The 21386-nt window shown below is 45.1% G+C and overlaps 1 protein-coding gene across 1 annotated transcript in view; it reads right to left on the bottom strand.

The window, feature by feature from the left end:
* Positions 1-17965: 17965 nt before the first annotated feature.
* CDH5 (cadherin 5) overlaps positions 17966-21386 on the bottom strand; it is a 27200-nt gene continuing 23779 nt past the window's right edge. The window contains exon 10 of the mRNA XM_023523586.1: positions 17966-20094. Coding sequence (XP_023379354.1) covers positions 19574-20094 — 521 coding nt within the window. The 3' untranslated portion in view covers positions 17966-19573. The remainder of the gene's footprint in view (positions 20095-21386) is intronic.

Here is a 21386-nt window from a genome sequence, read left to right as displayed (position 1 = left end):
GTATATGTGTTTTGTGGGTGTGAGGGTGTGGAGGTGGCTCATTCTGAGTGCGTCCTTGTGGAAGGTCCCAGCCCTAAAGAGCTCATTCCCCTCCATCCTCCATTGGAGCATCCCTGATCTGGCAAATCTGGCTTGTTCTTCATACTGGAGCCCAGAACTGATTTCCATTGGGGCTAGAGGTGTTGTGTCTAGTTTCAGAGGGTTGGGTTATGACTATATGTCTACCTGCCTGCCAGTTGGCCTATCTACCTACCTACCTATCTACCTATCGTCCATCCATCCATCTACCCACCCACAAATACACATAAGTGTAGAGCACTTGGGAAACATCAAAAGGAGAAAGAAGAACATAAAAACTGGTCGTGGTGCTACATCGTTTATACTGAGTTTCCTTTTCCTTTTTCTTTTTAATTGCATAATTCTGCAAGTGTCCTTAATGGGGGCGAACTTGCTGATTATCTCTCCTCTCCTCTCCCTTGTCACATTTTTAATGGCTGCCTAGTGTCTTATTAGATGGTTGTACTATATTTTATTTAACCAGTCCTCTATTGCTCAGCATTTAGTCTGTTTCCAGTTTTTCACACTTCTAGACAACACTGCCATGAACATCCTCATGGGTAAGTTTGTGCATGTCCGTGACGATCATTTCAATGGGCAGGTCCATATATTTTTGAGGCTTTCTTCTGCACGAGGTCAGACTTTGCAGGAGGAGCATCTCCTGGGCACCAGAGAAGCAAAGTGGTGTTTAGTGTCTGCTTGGTCAATGGCAGAGTAGGAAGGCAGGAAGGAGAAGCCTGTGGGAAGTAATGTAGTGCCAGCTCAGGACAGCAAGGTGCCCTAGGAAGCTCCAAGTGCCAGGCTCTGGGGACTTGCCCTAGAGTGTGCTCTGTATGACCCCTGTCACAGGATATGGTCGACTTATCAATTTAGTTGTTGGAGAATCTTCTGATACTAAAGGTAGAGGAAGGAAAGGGGAAAGGCCATCAGGATGGTCTGGCCTCTGGGTGGGATATCTGTTTAAAATACCCATCAAAAACCAAACAGATAACAAAAAAACACCCATCAGACCTTTCGAGGTTACCTCTTCTTAGCATATTCTTTATACAGAATTATGTCAAAAGCATCTCCCCAGCCTTGAATTACATTAGAAAAGGCCCAGCTCTCCAGATTGCCCTGGCTTTGGGGTTGGGGAGCACACCATACTTTAAAAAGGTGAAGGAGGAAAACCTCTGCCACCAGGTTTTCAAAGAGCTTTCCTCTTTCTCTCTGAAATTTGTTAACAGTCCCCTTGAACATGTCTCTGTGGTATTAAGGGGAGATGAAGGAAGAGGCTTTGGTTCCTGATTGGTGAGGGGTGGGGTCAAAGGCAGAGCTAATATAGGGGAGGAAGCTCAGGGACGGGGAAACACCAGAGAAACTTGAAGCAGCTCCTCCAGGAGCAGCTCTCTACTGAGAGCTGAGAGCGAGAGCGAGAGAGAGAGCGAGCGAGAGAGCGAGAGAGAGAGAGAGAGAGAGCGAGCGAGAGAGAGAGCAAGAAAGAGAGAGAGAGGGAGAGCGCGAGCGAGCGAGAGAGCGAGCGAGAGCGAGAGCGAGAGCGAGAGAGCGAGAGAGAGCAAGAAAGAGAGAGAGAGAGAGAGAGAGAGAGAGCGAGCGAGAGAGAGAGCAAGAAAGAGAGAGAGAGGGAGAGCGCGAGCGAGCGAGAGAGCGAGCGAGAGAGCAAGAAAGAGAGAGAGAGAGAGAGAGAGAGAGAGAGAGAGAGAGAGAGAGAAAATGAGAATGAGAATGTTTCCCCCCAACCCCCGCTTTACAGATGAGGAGACTGAAACCATCCAATTTTAAGTGACTTTCCAGAAATGTGCAGCTGGTCAAGTGAAACCAGGTAAGATTATGAAACACTTTAAAATTGCAGAAAAGATTGCCAGGTGTCCTTCTAATTGAATATTAGGTGTTTCTTGGCACATGGTTTATCTGCTTCTGTAGGGGTTTGTGTCTCTCTAGGTCTCTGAGCTATTGTTTTGTAAGCTGTAGAAAACTAATGCAAACTATCCTGTCCATTGAGATGCAAATGAATTTTATCAGGTGAGGTCAGTTGATATCCTGTGAGTGTGGGGGTGGGCTAAAAGCTATACTTGTGGCTGCCCTTGAGATTTGCCTTTAATTGGTTCCCTCATTAATTAAAGAGCCAAATAAAATCTTTAACATGTGTTCATGAGTTAAATAGAATCTTTGACATCCATCACTCTATCTACCTAGCCTTCCTCTCATCTGTCCACCTCCTTATCTTCCCCACATCCACTTATTTTTCCTCCTTTTCTCATATCCATTCATTTTTCCATTATCCATAAAACTCTCATTTATTTACACATCTTCCTATCTATCTACCCCATCTACATCCATCCCTCATGCCTCTCATACGTAATCATTGATGCCTACTGCTAGCCCAGCACTCTGCTGTGTATTGGTGAAAAAAAAAATGATGTAAAAAACTCCAGGTCTGTGTTCTTAAAGAGCCTACAGTCTGTTAGGAGAGGCAGCTGTAGAAACCAATGGTCACAGAACAATATATTTTCTGTGGCAGACATGCTCAAAGAAAGGACACTTAACCCAATCTGAGGAGGTTAGAAAAGGCCGCTTTGAAATTTATGCTCCTTGAGTTGAACTTAAAGTTCGATTATGATTTCACCAGCTGGACAGGACTGGGTGATGTTCCAGGATAACTTACGTGTACAATGGTGGTGTAGGTGTTGTGAGACGAAGGTGATTCTGGGACACAGGTAATTTGGAACATTGGGAGTGAAATTGAGTGTGAATGGTGCGTTATCAGAGAAGACGAGAATGGCAGGTTTGGGGTGTTTTTCAACACTAACAACCAATTCTCCAACTCTCTGGACACCAAGTGGGTGTCCAACAACTCAATTCAATTCTGACATTAACTACCCAGAGTTAGCACACACCCCACAGCTTAAGGGCTCAGTACCATAAGAATACCCCCACTTTAGATGCCAGTTGCAAAGCTACCCTTCTGGCTACACATAGAGGGTTCCCACCATCCCCTCGTTGGTTTCAATTATTTGCTAGGCTGGCTCACAGAACTCATAGAAACACCTATGTTTATCAGTTTATTACAAAGGCTATAACTCAGGAACAGCCAGATGAGGGAGTTACATGGGGCAAAGTATGGGAGTGTGGAGCTTCCACGACCCTCTGGGCTTGCCACCCTCCCTGCAGCTTTATGTGTTCCAGGAAGCAAATCTCATTGTTCAAGAGTTTTTGTACAGCTTAATCTCCAGCCCCCACCCCTCAATGGTATGAGATCTGTGGATGGGGCCTTAAGATCCAACCCTGTGATCACTTGGACTTTCTGGCTACTGTAGCCGTCCAGAGGCTGCGTTGAGGCCCACTCTAAGTCATCTCATTAACATAAACTCAGGTATGGTCAAAAGTGCTTGGTAGACACTCCTGTCACTTAGGAAATTTCTAGAGTCTTAGGAGCTCTGTACCAAACCCAAATATTATAACAAAAGATGCTCCATCACCCTTCACACTCAGGAAATTATGTGGGCTTTAGTTCTCTGTGCCAGGAACCTGGGACGAAGACCAAATAGATTTCTCATTATACCATAACAGGTTATAAGGGTCTTGGATGACTGGCTAAGGCCTTGAATAACAGGACGAGGGCCTTGGGGGCTATGTAAGGGCTTTAAGGAGGGGGTAATGTAGTCAGGTATGTGTTTTAGAAAGATCTCTCTGGCTGCCTTGTGGAAATGCGGATGAGGATGTGTGTGCAGAGGGGATCAAATGATTTAGTGTCTAGAATGAGGACATCACCAGTGATGTGCTTTTCATCCAGTCCCTGGGATTGGCCTAGGCCCTCACATTTGTCCTGGACACAAATCCAGTTCTCATTCCACTTACCCTGCCAAGGCTGAAGTCAAAGCTGCCAGACTGAGGGTTGTGGCATGAGGAAGACTTAGGGGTTCTCCATTTTCCAGGGTGGCATTGCAGCACCCTTTACCAAGGTCTTCAGTCTCATGGTGGTCCCTCTCCAGTTTTAGGGTGGACGTGGACTTTGTCAGTTGCTCACTGGTTTGTCTGTCAAGGTCACTAGGAAGTATCTTGGTTCCATGCCTCACTTTTCTGCCTCTCCAATTTACATCCACAAAACCCATTAACTTCCCATCTGTCACGCCACGATGTTTGCTCTGGCTCCGTGAAATCTCCATCCTAGTGGTTTGCCAGTGACACCTGATAGTGTTCAGCCCAGGTGGAGCTGCTACAGTGAGTTAGACATGGCCCCAGCCCTCAAAAAGCTTGCAGCAGAGGTGAAAGATTGGTCTGGGGGGTCCCACTAATCTGGAACGAGAAATACCAGGTTGTGGAAGGGGAAATAGCTCAGGCTGCAGAGTTGGTGGATTCGGGGTTGAGTCTTTGTGCTGCCGCTCACTGGATTGTCTGTCACCTTAGGGAAGTCACTTCATCTGGATTTCAGTTTCTTCAAGGGGAAAAGTAATATTTACCTATCTTACTTTAGATTTTTTTTAGTAACAACTAATGCAACTAGTGGGAAGCAACTTGAACTCTTGTAAGCAAAAAGAATTGTTTACTAGAATCCAAGTCTGGGCTTTTGAGTCCTGAAGTAGGGAACAGGGAAGCAGGTGGGAACTCAGGGAGGACTCAGCCTTTTGTGTCTGCTTCTCTCTGCTGTCTCTTAATTTTTCTCACCCTGCAGACCTTCTTTTTCCATTATTCCATAAAAAAAATCTATTTTGCAGCTTGGGAGTGAGTTCACAACACCTCAGTTCTAGCCACAAGCAGACCTCACTGACCATCTTTCAAACCACAAGTCCAAATTCTCAAGAGAAAATCCATTTGGCTGAGCTGCATTAGATGTTCATGTCTGGGCCAATCAACTGTGGCCAAAAGAGTAGAGTCATATAGCACAAACATAGCCTCTAGTGGACATAGGTATAAGCAGGGGGTAGTTTTCAGATAAAGTGGGGACTTGTGAGCTGGGCAAAACCTCACCCCAAAGGTGTTTTCTATGCTATGTCAGGTTTGTTGAGAAGATGATGAATGTAATGAATATAAGTAAGTATTTGGCACAGTTTCTTAGGTATATACTGTGGGCTCTATTAATGGTAGCTGCTATTATTCATTCATTGCCTTGTTTAATAGGCACATAATGAGTGTCTGGTTTGTACTAGATCCTACACTATGTGCTGAGCACAAAGCTTGAAAAATGAGAGTAATGGAATTAACACTATTTTGCAAGGATGCTGTCTGGATTGAAAGAAATAATACATGCAAAGTGTTTAGTACAGTTCCTGACACACAGCACAGTAAATGTTGCCTACAAATGTTGAATATCTAATTGCAAAAGAGCAAGAAAAAAAATCCTTATGGCTTTTTTATATGTTTTTTGGTCCCCCGAGACATCTTTGGTTACAAAAGTAGATTTCAGCAATCAAAATAATGTCAGCTGCCAGACAGACAGTTTCAGATGCTGCATTTGAATCTAATTTAAAAGTTTAGAAAAATTATATCGGCATCATCTGAACTCAAGGACTTACGTGGATTATCAATAGTTAACTCAGTTAAAAATACCCATGTGCAACCTGTGTTTGTCTTTTATCTTCCTGACCAAGAATGGATGGCCCTGCCCATCTACAGGAGAATATGTTGTGATATAGTCACATGACAGAATACAGCAACGAGGATGAACATACTACAGCTACGAGCGGTGTATGGGTGACTCACAAACCCAAGGTTGAGCAAAAGAAGCCAGACACTGAATGATTCTATTTATATAAAGTTCTAAAATAGGCAAAGCACATTTAGGGTGTTAGAGTCCAGGCTGTACTTGCTCTTGGTGAGGTATAGGTTGGGAGGGGGCTTCAGGCATGCTTGCTGTGCTGTTTCTTGATCTGGGTACTGGGCACGCAGGTGTATTTTGTCTGTGAAAATTCCCTGAACAGTACATTTTAGTACATTTTAATGTACGTATGCTAGACTTCGATAAAAATTTTTTAAAAGAATATACTTGAAAATAATAATAAAAAATAAAATGCTAAAAAAGAAGAAAAGAAAAGAATACCCTATCTTTGTACACTTGCCCAGCTGGGGCAGGAGAGACAGGCTCCCGGCTTGAAGATAGAGGAGGAGGAGGAATTGAGATTCCAGGCAGAAGGGGCGAAAGGTAAAGGAACTAATATTTATTCGGTGGGAGAACTAACTTTCTAGGCTCAGTAACAAAAATAGTTTCGCTTCTTCTTAACGACAATTTTTTTTTTGTTTCTTTCAAAATATCTCTTGAATATTGTACCTTTCAACAGAGGGTGCTTTCTTCCCTCTATGATAGCTGCTACTTAAAGCTAAATTTGGGGGTCCACCTCTGGCAAGTGCAGGAATTGTGTCTTTCAGTGTCATCCTGAGTTTTTTCTTTTCTCTCCTATTCTTATTTTTTTTGGGTCCCTATTCACTCACTTAATTTAAAAACATTGAGATGTGTGTATGTTTCCTTTGCCCCTAAGGAAAAGTGGCTTTGATTCTTTTTGGAAGACAATGGCATATGAATAAACCGAGTGGTGCAGAAAACATTTATAGAAAACCTACGTGTGTGTCAGGCAAAATTTCCACCATTCATTTCGGATAGTTACATTACATTTCAGATAGGCCGTAGTTCAGGAGGGGCTGGCCTTGCCCATAGTAGGTGCCTAATGCTTTTGTGAAGAAATTGGCCTTCGGGGGATGGGTAGGGGGTACAGGGGACCACATGAGGTCTCTGCTTTCTTGAAGTTCTGGCAGGCACATAGAAGTTCACTCGGACTGGGTCAGGAGCTCTGGGTTTGGAGCCAGAAAAGCCGGGTTCATTTCCCCGCTCTGCCATTTACCTGCTTGTGTCCTGAGGCAAATCACTTGTCCTTTCAGAACCTTGGTCCCGCAGGAGGGGTCTCATGCAGGCACCACCTGGGGCCTGGGTGTCCTGTCCAGCATCTTTAGCCTGGGGCCCCCTCTACCAGAGCAGCTAGCACAGTGTGAGGACTCAACTTGGCTTCCTTCCTGTCCTGGCCCTCTCCACCAGAGTTCCTGGTGACTCTTGGGAACTCAGTAATGCCTCCATATCACCCCCACACACCCGTGAGAGCCAGAACAGGGAATCCCAGAATCCTACTCAGTGGCTGGGGGGCCTTTGCTGCTCCCTGCACCTGCTGCTCTTAAACAGGCACAGCAGCTCCGGAAGCTGTGTGGGACAGCGGGGAAACCGGAGAGGCAGAGAGAGGTGGTGGTGGGGGCCCTCTTTTTCCTCTCTTAGGAGCAGTCTGCTATTTGTCTGAGCTGACCAGGGAGGACTCGAAATGCTTCTGGGAGAACTTGTCCCTGAGAAAGACGTTAATCACATCACCTGAACGCAGCACAGCGCGTGAACAATTTATACCCTTGGTCCAGAGCCTCTGTGTCTGTGCACTTGGGGAACAGCAGGGCAGCCTGGTGGGCAGGGAGGCCTTGTGAATTTGGCTGTGAGGGGAAGAAACTGTTTCTCAACATCTCTCTTTGGACTATTGCCTTGTTCATTTTCACCAACAGCGTGCTGCAGGCATCCTGCCCTCTAAGGCAGGGCACATACTGGCCTTAGTAGAGCTTCTTCTTGACTCATTCTTGGAGAAGGGACACTCGTCCACACTGTCACCTCGGAGCTTCCTTAAATCAAGCCACACCCTTGCCTAAGTGTTGCTACAGGGTCAGGTCCACACCAGAAAGGACAGACACGTTCCTCTCTGATCCCTGCCCACCTCTCTACGTTCTATTCCAACCACTCTCCACTTCACCCCCTGGGCCCTAGTCACCTCTTAACATCCCCAACCCCCCTTCTTTGGGGGCTTTTCTTTGGGGGCTTTGTTGACTTCGTCTTCCTTCAGGTTCGATTAATAGCCCATCATGCACTTCACATTTCAAGATGATAGGAATTGTATAAGATTTTCTCATGTGTTTGTGTGTACTTGTTTCCCCGTTTGTGAGGGCAGGGGCACAGTCTCGTTTAATGCTGTGTCCTCAGCTCAGGGCCTGCTCAGGGCTCCACATACACTCGCGACACAAGTGGAGTTGGATCACAGAGATGCCAGCAACTGCACTGGTACAGGGAGCTGCCTCCAGAGGTTCCTCAGGTGCACAGGTGGATCTGCCCTTGCACTAAATGGCCCCAAACTGCATTGTCGTGGTTCTTTCTCTCTCCCTGCCACTTCCCAGCATGTCACTTCTAGCTCTCCTCCTCCTTCCATTTCATACTTCTAAGCTTCACAGAAGAACTGTAGGTTTCTTCAGAGAACAATATCCATGATTGCTAAATAAATAAGCTATATTCACAGACAATTCGGCAAACCCAGGTTTGGTGAGAATGACTGCATTCTTACTAGGACATTGCTGGCTGCGTAGAAGTCCTTTAGAAGACAAAACAAAACACCCTTTTTATTTTAAGATAATTTTAGACTTAGAGAAAAATTGCAAAAATAGAGTTCATGTATATTCTTCACCCCGCTTCCCCTAATGATAACATCTTACATAACCGTAGTACAATGACCAAAACCAAGAAATTAACATCGGTACAATACTATTATTGTACCTTATGTAAATTTCACTAGTTTTTAATCTAATGTTCCTTTTCTGTTTCAGGATCTGCTTCAGGATCTCCACATCATTGTACCTCCTGAGATTCTTCCAGTCTGTAAGAGTTTCTCCTTCTTTCCTTGCTTTTGTGACCTGACATCTCCGATGAGTACTGATCAATTACATAGAAGCTTTTTTATTTGCTTCCGGTTCCTGGTTGGTTTCCAGATGATTAAAGTTTCTGGAGGTCTGCCTTTGCGGTGAGTTCTGGATAAGTGCTTCTTTTCCTTTTCCCCTCTCATTTTGTTTGCTTCCTTTGGGATTCTCCGGAGCAAGAGTCAGAGGAGGAAGGCATGTGGAGGTGATTAGTACTTCTTGACCTTGGGTGTTCACTGTCATAGTCATAGTTCCCAATCACATCTGCGGTCAATTATGCAATTAGCCATGCACATTGACCTCAGGATGGATGCAGATTCCTTCTGGCTCCTCCTCCTCTTCTGCATATCACCATTCCTCCCATCTGCCAGTTGTCCTTTGTTGGTAACAGATCAGAGGAGGCTCCAGGGCTGGCAGAACTGGTGCACACATTTCCCTGGAGTCACGTACTCTGGGACACCTCTGCCAAGTCCGTTGGGGAAAGTAGATGGTGGATTTGAGAGGTGGGGCCGTGCACCGACTGTTATAGCTTCATGTAGTCTCCAGTGATGGGGTCATGTGGCCCATGAGGTTAGGGACAGGAGCTGAGTCCTGGTAGAGGAGTAAACTGTCGTAACAAAGTGTCAGTCAGCTCAGCCCCTGTCACATTCAGAGAATCATCCTCCAATAATGAGGCTGGGCTTTCCGAGGATGATGGAAGAACATGCAAGAACCTATTCACATTAATTCATTCACTAAAATATTCATTCATCCATTCATTTGAGCAGAGTAAGCTCTTGATGGTTATTATTATTGTTTTTGTGGTTGCTGTCATTGTTATCAAGTACTAGCCATGAGGACATAGGGATGAATCAGAATGAAGCCCTGACCTCAGAATGCTGAGAGAGAGAGGCCATAGAAGACCTCAGCACCATGTGACAAGGGCTCTGTAGAGGGACATATTAAGTTTGTGGGAACAATGGAGGAGTGCCTTAATTGTGACAGGGATGTGCAGTGGATGGGGTGGGTAATGCTGAAGGATTTAGGATAGTTAGAGTGATAAACAGGGAAGGGCCTGATGCTGCTGGTGGCGAAACAGCCTGTGCAGAGGCCTGGAGTACAGAAAGCTACTGGAAGAAATGCAAAACTCCCCACACCATTGGTCCAGCATTCATTCATCCACCTAATTTCTCTGGGCCAGACTCTGTGCTTGGCACAGGACCTCTAAGGGGAGGCAGACCTGATCCTGCCAAAGGATCTCATAGTCAGGGCAGGGAGACAGACGATTATTATGATGCCTTAGGGAGGAGAGAGGGAAGGGCAGGGAAGGGCAGGGAAGGCTCCTTGGAGAAAGATGTCTGAGGTTGGACTTGAGGAGCTGGGCAAGTGAAGAAGCAAAGATGGTCTCTCTTTACAGAGAGAGTAGCATGTGCACAGGCCCTGTGGTCATGTGTTCCTTCATGAGCTCATTATATTTATTCATTCAACAGATATGTAGTGAATGCCAACCATATGTCTATATCCACAGAGGTAACAAAGTGAACAATAATGGAGTTTACATAGAGTGTTTAAGTCATCTTAGGCTAAATTATGCTTTGGTGACAAACAACCCCCAAATCTCAGTGGCTTACCACAGTGGTTTACTTTTCCCTTAGGCTAGGTGATTCATTGCTAGTGGTAGAGAGAAGAGAGACATTGGAACCATGGGGCAGCTCTTAAAGTTTCTGCTCTGAGATGCAAATGTCTCTTCCACTCACATTTTATTTGACAAAGCGAGTCACCTGGCCAACCTTGACATCAATGGGTTAGGGATGTGGAATCTTCCCATGAGAAGGGCAGTATATATTTTGACTAATAAGACCATCCACCGTATGTCTGAGGAGAGGCTAAAAGTTTAATACGATGTGCACATCATGAGAGCAGATATGACAATAAAGAGATGAAAATGTTAAGGAGAAGCCAGATCATGCAGGGCCTTGGGTTCTGGGCTGAAGAGTTTGGGTTCTGTTGTCTGGCAGTAGAGAGCCATGGAAGCTTTGAAAAATTCTGTCGAGGAGTTTTAAGCAAGGGAGCGCAATATCTTCACACTTTAGAAAAATCATTTCAGTGCTAGCAGGAGAATGGCTGGTGAAAATTGAGGCTAGAGATAGGAAGAGCAATTGGTAAATTTTGGGAATACCATAGTAGAGAGAATGAAAATGTCCCCAGCTAAGGCTGGGACAATGAGGAGAGAAGGAGAGGGCTTCAAGAGATGTCAGGAATAGAATCAAGGGACTTCGGCACATAGTTCCACAGGTATTGTAGAAAGAAAGATGAACGAATAAGTAAGTGCATACACTTGGACCTTGTGTACCAGTGAAGTGACCAATAAATTGATCATGTAAAGTGAGACAGACCCTGATCAAATATCTCTCTAGTTAAAAAATTGTTGATTTAAATTCTTTTTACTTTTAATTTATATAACCATTCACTTTTTTTGGAGTCCAGTTGTGATTTTGACAAATGCATGGACTTGTGTAACCACTACTACAAAAAACATCTCAAACAGTTGCATCGCCCTGAAAGCCTCTCCCTCATGCAGCTTCTCTTTGTTAGTCAAATCCTCCCTCCACCCCAAATCCTAAAAGCCCTAATCTGTTCTGAATGGGATCATATTTCAGAATGTTTTATGAATGGGATCATAACAATATGTCGTCTTTTGCATCTACCTTCTTTTACTTAGCATAATGTATTTAGGATTCACCCAAGGTGTTGCATGTATCAATGTTTCTTTCCTTTTATTACTCAGCAGTATTTCATTGTATGGCTGGCTGTACCACAGTTGTTAAAAAAAAAAAAAAAAAAAAAAGCCCCAGATCACTTTTCACTCTTTCCTATGTTCTGCAAAGTGTTGGCTGCTTTATGTGGTGTCCCAGGTGGGGCTTTTCAGTCTCCTGCTGAGTACCCTGTGCCTGTAGGTCTCCATCTGCTTAGCCAGGAAAAGCCTTCTCTGGTTCCCTGAGCTCAAAGGTAGAGTTTCTTCCTTTGATGTGAAAACGCACTTCCTGTTCAGAGTCCCTTTTGAAAACAACCCCCTTGCACAGCTTCCTGTGTGACATCATTAAACATCCCTCCAGCAACCATTACTCGGGAGCACCAAAGGTTAACTGCAGTTTCTACACATTGTAAGGTCTTGTGAAGTCCTGAGTATTGGTGCACACTCAGTTTTCTCAGACATCCCCAGATAGCCTCTGGATGATGGGCTGTGGAAAATTGGTCCCAGTCGTTTCTCTTATATCTTTGAGAAAGAGTAATGTAGCCTATGTCTGTGCATTGTAGAATCCTATGGGATCACGTGCTGGAAATCAGATTTAACTCATCCGTGGACTGATTCAGAAAGTTGCTGGAAATTTCAGGTTAAAGAACTCCAAAGGCTAAGAGGTATAGGCCCCACACGACCGAGTTCAAAGAAGTACTTTTAGAAGTTAAAAAAAATCCCAATAAATTAACCCTCCAATGACAGTTTTAGTGGGTTCAAAAGTAATGATTTTAAAAGCTATTTAGCTAATTTTTAAAAAAGTATCTGTTGCATTCATAGACAGTAAACTAAAAACATTTTAAACAAAAACTTTCAATGTTTAGAAAAATGATATTTGGGGCAAACTTTGTTTATTGAATTCATTGTTTTTCAATGAGGAGAAAGTGTTTACAAATTAACATTAAAATAACATCTTTTCTGACTATAAACAATGCATGCTGATTATAGAAAATTTGGAAAATAGAATTAAGAAGAAAAGAAAAATTCTTCATAATTCTAAAACCTAGAGATGAATACTAGTAAAAAAATTGGGATCTGACTATATAATTCATTGGGTTCTGCCTTTTTGCTTGACCTTGAGTTCAGCTCAAGATCACTATGTCAGAACTTGACTTTTAATGGCTGACCGTATTATTTTATGGATCTTCCAAAAGTTTCTTATTGTTGGATATTTCTATTTTTCCCATTTTTTTCCTTGTACATAACCTGAAATTAACATGGTGACAGATATGCCCTGTACATGACTTCTATGGATTGTTGGGTGGTCTGGGGTTTTGATTTTGGTGACTCAACCTATTACCTCTAGGACAGTAGGATTTATTATAAAGATTCTTATGGAACTAGGCACTTAGAGATGGCTACTGTTTCTGGCCCAGAGTCAGTGCTCCAGGATTGGCTTGGTGAAAGCAGGCCTGGGTAGACCAGGGTGGCTGGATGTGGAACTGAGGCAGGGCCCCTGGTGCCAGGAGGGATTATTGTGACCCTCATAAGCAAGGATTACCTGGTGCCAGGAGGGTGTATTGTGACCCTCATAAGCAAGGATTACACGGCCAGGGCCAGCTACTCCCCGCGATTGAAATTCTCGTGATTGAGATTCTAGGCGACAACAGGGCTACGAGAGGTGGCAGGTAAGCCATCCTCTCCGGGAGGCGGGGAACTAGGTCCCTGACTCTCTATTCCCCATCAGAGTCTGGCATAAGGGGAGGCGCGGAGTGGGAAGGTAGGAAGGTTATGGGGCGGGCCTACGAGGCGCCTCTCTGATCTAGGTTCTCTGTGAAGGTCCAGGACCCTTAGAGCCTGTGGTGTGCGTTGCACTGGGAATGCAGGTGAGGGTTGAACATTTATTGATGACGCGCGCCCCCTAGTGGTCATTTCTCCCATAACCAGCACTGCGGGCCTGGATGGCGTTTCCTAGTCCAGCCTCCAGTCTCCACCCAGGTCTGGAGAATTCTCCTGCAGATTCACGTTGTCCTGGAGTCAGGTTCTAGCCATAACTCGGTCTTTACCTTGCTGCGTGGCTCTGGCCGCATCGCACCCCTTTCTAGGTCTTACTTTAGTTATCTATGAGATGAAGGTCATGCCATACTGGCCTCATAGGTTGAACCTGGAGGAAGGGAAGTGCTCTAAGCCCCTGCTGCCCCTATCACTTTGGCCATGCCAGGGGTTGGCTGGAGCAGGTATGTGCAGTGTGGTAAGCAGATTCCAGGGAGCTCTGGGTTTGTGCCCTATGGTAGTGTCCACTAAAGGCTCCAAAGTTAGAGACAAACCCTCTACCTTCGGGAGGATCCCTCCTCCCACCTCAGGGTAAATAGGAGCCAAAGAGAGGAGGTGGCCAGGGTGACCAAGAGCTCAGAGCCAGGCCCCACTGGAGGGTTGGAGGACTAGGGACTGCCTGATCTGAAGGTGACTTGAGGCCTAGGAGGCTTCTTGGAGGAGGAGGAGGTAGAGGACAGATCTCATGGGTTGCAAGGGTTGGGGAGTTCATGGATCAGGCACTTTAGCCAGGTAGGCAAACTGAGCTCAAAAACCAGCATGAAGGAGTGACATCAGCAGGAATGGCAGAATAAGGAAATCCTTTCTTCCATAAAAGCAATGAGAATAGTGGAAAAATTGTCAAGATCCACTTTTTCAGAACTCTGGAAATTAACCAAAGGCTTACAACAATTTGGGGAGTGTTTACTCAAGAAAATGGCTATATCTTGGTAAGAACAGTGAACTCGGAGGTGTTTTAACTTACCCTGATCCTACTCTCCTCTTTCCAGCCCTGTGGTAGCCTCGAAACTCAATAGCTCCATAATCACAGTAAAAATAAGCATCCTAGCAGCCCCTGGAAGGGGCAAACCAGGGTTGGAGCTCCTCCAAAATCCAGTTCCCAGATAACTGTCATCATTTTCCCTAGAAGACCTCTTTGAGAGGTTGTGTTTATTTAATCTGACTTGAAACTTGCTCAATGCAAACAGCCTTTTTTTTTTTTTCCTGAGGGCATTTATTGAAAAACGTCAGTGGCAATTGTTTACATTGAAGCTGCACGAGGCAGTGATAACAGCTGGGGCAAACAAGAAGCTGATCAAAAATCTTAAAAGGAAAAGTTGGTGAATGAGCTGTCCACAGAGGGCTTTGAAAACTTTGGCATATTCTTGAGAATCTAAAAGAATCACACGTGTAAGGCTGTGTTCATGCTCGGGAAACACCCAAGAAGGCCCTAAGCTCTCAACTCTGGCTGACCTCAACGCTCTGTGCAATCAGAAAGTGAAGGCTGAGGCGGAGCTGTAAACTGCTGGCCTGAGCCTTGAAGGAATCCCCTACACACACACAGAGCCCCTCAGCAAATGCATTTAAGAGAATCTTTGCCAATCATTAGCAGACCAGTACCAAGCGGAGACTTCAGTGGCCATGCACAACAAAACGTGTAAACTTTAGGATATTAGTTTAAGAAAGCCACTAAATAAACTGCAGCAGCAACCAAAACCCAGTAACAACAACAATCCCTGGGGAACAAGGATCTGATATCCACAGTTGACACATTATATTATTTAAAATATGCAATTTCCTACAAAAATTATGAGACATGCAAATATGGCCCATTCACAGGAAAAAAGGCAATCAATAGAGAGAGACTATCTCTGAAGAAACCCAGATGTTGGACTCATTAGACAAAGACTTTAAACTATGTTCAAAGAACTAAAAAAAAAAAACCCATGTCTAAAAACTAAGGAAAAGTATGAGAATGATGTCTCACCAAACAGAATATCAATAAAGAGGCATAAATTACTAAAAGAAGAACCAAATAGAAATTTTGGAGTTGAAAATACAATGAAAGTGAAATAAAAAATATTCACTAGAAGAGCTTAAGATGAGATGTCAGTTAGCTGAAGAAAGGATCAGCATACTTGTTGATAGGTCAATTGAGATTATCTAGCCTGAGGAACAGAAAGAAAAAAATGAAAATGAATAGAGCCTTAGATACTGTTGGACATCAGAAAGCATTCTCATATATGTGTAATCTGAGTCCCAGAGGAGAAGAGAGAACGAGGCAAAAAGACCATTTGGAGAGACAATGGCCCCAAACTTCCCAAGTTTGATAAAAATATTCATCTACACATCCAAGAAGTTCAATGAACTCCAAGTAAAATAAGAGTTTACTTTTGAATTGATCCTAGACACATCATAATGAAACTATCGAAAAATCAAAGACAGGCAGAATATTGAAAGCAGCAAGAGATATACAACTTATCACATATAAACTTTCCTCATTAAGATTAACAGTCATTTCTTGTCAGAAGCCAGGGAGGCCAGAAGACCATGGGTTGACATTCAAAGTGCTAAAAAGAAAAGTCTATAAACCAAGAAGTCTCTATCTAGCAAAACTTTCCTTCAGAAATAAAGGGGAAATCAAGACATTCCCAGATAAACAAAATTGAGAGAATTTCCACTAGCAGACCTTCCCTACAGGAAAATATTAAAGGAAGTCTGTCCTTCAGGCTGAAATAAAAACACAAGACAGTAACTTGAATCCACAGGAATAAAGACCATCAGTAAAGGTAACTGTATAGGTAGATATAAAAGACTGTTTGATATTTTCTTGTTTATGACTCTTTTCCCTCCTATGGGAAAAGGTTTAGAAGAACTGCACAAAGCAATAATTATAAATCTCTGTCGATGAGCGTACAATGCACAAAAATTAATATGTATGATAATGATAATACAAAGGAGGGCGGAGCAAGATTTTGCACACTATTTAAATTAAGTTGGTACAAATTCTAACTAGATTGTTATATGTTAAGATTTTAAATATAATTCTCAAGGGAACCACTAAGAAAATAAACTTAAAAAAGAGACTAAAAGATTTGACAAGATAATCAAAATGGTATGCTACAAAATAACTTTAACATAAAAGAAAGCAGTATTAGGGTAATAGAGGAACAAAAAAACATAACACATTAGAAAATAAATAGGAAATGGCGGACGTAAATTCTACCTTATAGGTAATTACATTAAATGTGAAAAGATTAAACACTCCAATCGAAAAGCAGAGACTGGCAAGATGGGTGAACTGCTAGGATCTAACTATATTTTGTCCACAGAGATATGCTTTATATTAAAAGACACAAATAGATTGAAGGTAAAAGGATGGAAAAGATGTACTATGTAAACAGTAACCAAAAGAGAGCTGGAGTGAGTATTCTAATATTAGACCAAATAGGCTTTAAGATAAAAATTCATACTAGATCTGAAGAGGTACATTTTCTAATGGTAAAAGGGTCAATCCTTCAAGAAGATAGAACCATTAAAAATCTATATGCCCCTACAGCAGAGACCAAAAATACACGAAGCAAAAACTGACAGAATTGAGGGGAGAAATAGACAATTCAAGAATAATAGTTGGAGATTTCAGCACCCCGCTTTCAATAATGAAGAGACTAGACAGAAGATCAACAAGGAGATAAACCTGAACGACACGATAAACCAACAAGCCCTAACAGACACCTGTCGGAGACTCCACCCGCCAGCAGTGGCATACGTGCTCTTCTCCCGTGCACGTGGACTGTTCTCCAGGATAAAACATATCCTAGGGCATAAAACAAGTCTCGAGTAATTTACAGTGATTGAAATTATTAAAAATTCTGTTCTCTGACCATAATGGAATGAAATTAGAAGTCAATAACAAGGAAATTTGGAAAATTCACAAAATTGTAGAAATTAATACATTCCTAAATAACCAATGTATCAAAAAAAGAAATCACAAGGGAAATTAGAGTAAAAATTGGAATCGAGACAAATTGGTCTCTGAAAGCTTCAAAAAGTAGTGTTTGTGCAGAGCACAGTTTGTAAAATATTGTTCCTGGAGGACACATTGCCGAGAAAACCCTGCTGGCAGGGGTCAAGGGGCACGGGCCATGTATAAGTGGGCTTCATCCCCAACCTCCCCAGTTCAAGACCCAAGTCTGACATGGAGGCATCTGCTTCTTTTGATTGTGAGATTTTTCAGCTAGGATCCCAATGTTGGGGTCCATACATCCCCGTGAAGTGCCAGCTGCTCAATCACTGTTGCCAACCAGCTAAGTGGAGTTTGATTTCCTCCATCGTTGCTGATGGATCTCACCTCCCTCATTCTTCATTTGTGGCTCCAGCTGCCAGAGGTCCTTGTCTGGTGTATAGGGTGGGGTTGGGGGGCATGTAAAGAGCCTGGGTGATGGTACGGGTTTCTGGGAGGAGACGGGGCTAGACTAGATATCCCTTGTGATTCTCTGCAGCCGTCCCTCTTCTGTGGGGAGTGTCTCCGAAATTCCGATGGCAAGTGTCCCCTTGCTGTCTGGGTTTCTCTCATGATCGTAGTGAAGTGTGTGTGTGTGTGTGTGTGTGTGTGTGTGTGTGTGTGTGTGTGTGTGTGTGTGTGTGTGTGTTTCACATGAGCTCTCTCTGTTCTGGAAATAGAAGCATTTCAAGATTTTTATTTCGATATAAAAAAATACAGTATGTCTCATGCACCAGTGCGGTCATTATATAGTCATTATCTCTAGAGCAGTTATTATAATGATAAGAAATCGGTTACAGGAATTCATTTATCCAACTAAAAAAACCCGTTAAATTGTTAACCTAAAAAGTAACTTGCTTATTATGCAAAACTCTTATATTTTTGTGAGAGCTAGAAACATGTAAGTATTATTAGTAAAAAAAAAAAAAAAATTATGAAAAACTAGTTACTCGTTAAAAACAAGTCAGTGTTATCTACAGTCCCCTGAAGTGTGAGGGTCCTTGCCCAAAGTGGGAACCTCAGTCATGACCAAGGGTGAGTTGGAGGGTTTGCCCCCTTCCCCGCCCCCTTCCCGTTGAGTGATGCCTCTTCTCCAAGGTGTGTTTGCAGTGGAATGTTCCATATGTGGCCGGAAGTGGGAGATGCACACAGGACTACACGGCTGGGGCAGGGCAGGGGCCTTGCCTTTCGCAGGGTGCGCCGAGGATGAGGCCCTGCTGGGGTTCCCTGAGATGTGGCAACAACGAGGTGTAAAGGCAAATGGCACGGCTCCATTGTGCAGTCATGTTTCGGTTTGGACATTGGCCAGAGTTGCTAGTTGCTGTGGGTGCCTCTAAGTCAAGAGATAAGGAGAAGAGAGAGAGAGAAAGAAAAGAGAGAGCGTGAATGAGCGACCAGGCAAGGCAGAGATGGGGAGAGGTGTCCTGCTCTGGAAACGTGTGTTCCCACTTCTCAGGCGAAACTAGAGGGGTGTCAATGAGTCCAAACTGGGGTCACAGCTACTCCAGGCCTTCTCCAGAGGATGTGGGTGTGGAAGTGGCTCTCACCCTATGAGCTGTCACACTTGGTCTCCACTGTCCCTTCAGGATGAATTCACAGTTGCTTCAAAGTTAGGCAAGCCATTTCCCTGATTTTGGTTGAATTTTCAACGCTCAGTACAGCACAGTTATTGGTGTGGCAGGCAAGTGAGGTCACCCCAGGACCCAAAGTTGGGAGCTGCCAAGGGCTCCTTCCTCCCTCTTGACAGGCCAGGGGAGGGGCCCAGGAGTGGTGGGGGACTTGGGAGGATGTGAGGAAGTTGAAGCAGGGTGGGCGTGATGGACAGTCCCAGTCTCCTTTGGGACTGGGCAGCAGGGAGTGTCAGCCACAGATCATGCTGTCCTGCCCTTTGCCTCCAGGCAGACAGGCCCCCAGGACTCACCAGCCTCACCCGGGACCTCAGGGGAAGACCTCTCCCTGGAAGCTGACCATAAGCTGCTTTGAGGAGCCAGAGAAAGTCTGAGTTGGATTGTGGTACCTGGTGACAGGGTTATGTGGACATCCAAGCCCAGGCAGAACACTAGCTGGGATTTTCCAGCCTTTTGGAGGTAGCCATCACTGAATAGGTTCCTGGACACTTCAGGGACCTGGAGTTTGCTACCCAAGGTGGTGAGGTCTCTGAGACCCATAAAGAAAGGCTGCTGAGCTGGGGTTTCAGTGCTATAATTCGAGGCCTCAGGTCCTGGTGTCCGACTGGCTGAAGCTGCAATGGTTTGGGTCTCCAGGCCCAGGTGCTTGTGGCCCCCTTAATACATCAGCTGCTCTCTGGGGTCTGAGCCATAGAGCTCTGCCAGCATCTTGAACCTGGGCCCCCAGTCGTTGAGGAAGTCATAATCGACGTCTGAGTCGGAGGAGTCGGTGCCCAGAGAGCTGAGGGACTCTGCAATGGACTCAGAGCCCTCGTAGCCGTAGATGTGCAGCGTGTCATAGGGCGGGCCGCCGCCGTCGTGGTCTGCCTCGTCCTTCTTCACCTCGATCACAGTAGCCATGTCCCCTGGGCCCCCGCGTGCGCTAGGGGGCGTGCGCCGCAGAGGCTTCTGCACCTGCGCGTACACCGACGGCCGTGCGTCCAGCCCTGGCCGTGGTTTCTTGCCCCCGCCGTGGCGCACCGAGTTGAGCACCGACACGTCGTAGCTGGTGGTGTCCATCTCGCCGCCGCCCTCCTCGTCGTAGGTGACCAGCTGCTCGTGGATCTCCGGCACATTCTTGCCGTGGGTGCGGGCCTGCTTCCGGAGCCGCCGCCGCAGGAAGATGAGAAGGGTGATCACTGGGAGTGAGCAAGGCATGCGGAGCGAGTTAGACCAGGTGCAGCTTTATGGGTGGCCCCAACCCTTTGGGGGTCACCTGCTTTCTTTCCTCATCCCTGGGAATTCCTGGACCAGCCCAGCTTCCTTGTGACATCCTTGCCAGCCCAGACGTTTTGGTTTGGTCCAGAACTCTGGTGGGTCCCCCATCCCCCACCTCCATGGTATCTGCCCTGCCCCCCTGTGATCCTGACTGGACGTTAGGGCAACTGGTAGGGTTGGGAGGAAAGATACAGAGTGGGCCTCTCTCAAGTTCATTCTCTTCTGCCAGTCTCAGCCCCCATCTACCTGCACCCTCATTTCCTCCCTCCTCACTCCACTGTGGCAAATCCTTCTCTGTCATGTCCAAAGGCCAGGAGGCCAGAGGTGGGGGCAGAAATGGGGAAAGGAATGGAGTTGGAATTTGGAGTGCAAAAATTCTGACCCACTGCTTTGTTGACAGCTCTGATCATGATAATGCACAATGGTGGTGCCGGCAGACATGGCACTTACTACACTAGCAGCAGTCACTCTTGAGCGCCAACTGTATACATGCGGGCATGATACTGGCACATTTTTATGTTCTCTCTCTCAAGGTGGGTATTATTATCCCATTGGACAGTTAAGCAGGCTGAGCTCAGAGAGGCTGACTGACTTGCCTGGAGTACCGTGGTTGGCAGCGGCATCGATGTGATTCTGCTGAAAGCTCGGGAGTGTGGATGTGTGAGGGTGACCAGCCCCTGAGGGGTGGACTGCGTGGTGCAGAGAGCTCCTCATATTAACTTCAGATCATCCCCCTAGGCTCTCTGGGCTTGAACTATTTAACAAACTGTTACATACATAAGTAAAATTGGGATGCCCTTTTTGAGACTCAGCTAGTTTCCTGTCTGTAAAATGAAATGAAGACTTCTCTGTTTATATTTGGTCAGGTGGTTATAAGGTTAGTGCAATTCTATGTGTGATGGTGAGGCCATTATCATTATTATTAATTATTATTAAAAGAGGAATCTGGGTCTGGACTTTCTGGCAGAGAAGCCTTCCAGAATGGGGGTGAACTCAGGGGGCCTCTTGGGGAGCTGTGAGGAAAGGCCTGGAGCAGACAATGTGGTCCCAGCCATCTCCTCGGGTCCTGTGGTTGTAGTGCATAGGGCGATCTGCAACCATCTGAGGGTGTCCTCTGGAGGACCAGCCCTGCGCCATCTCATGGCACGTAAAGTGTGGGAGACTTTATGCCTCTGAGAGGAGCCCCAAACCATCAGCGGGTGGGACTTGATGG

The sequence above is a fragment of the Pteropus vampyrus genome, unplaced genomic scaffold (genome assembly GCF_000151845.1).
Source record: "Pteropus vampyrus isolate Shadow unplaced genomic scaffold, Pvam_2.0 Scaffold394, whole genome shotgun sequence".
Taxonomy (NCBI): domain Eukaryota; kingdom Metazoa; phylum Chordata; class Mammalia; order Chiroptera; family Pteropodidae; genus Pteropus; species Pteropus vampyrus.
This window is presented reverse-complemented; position numbering and strand designations above follow the sequence as displayed.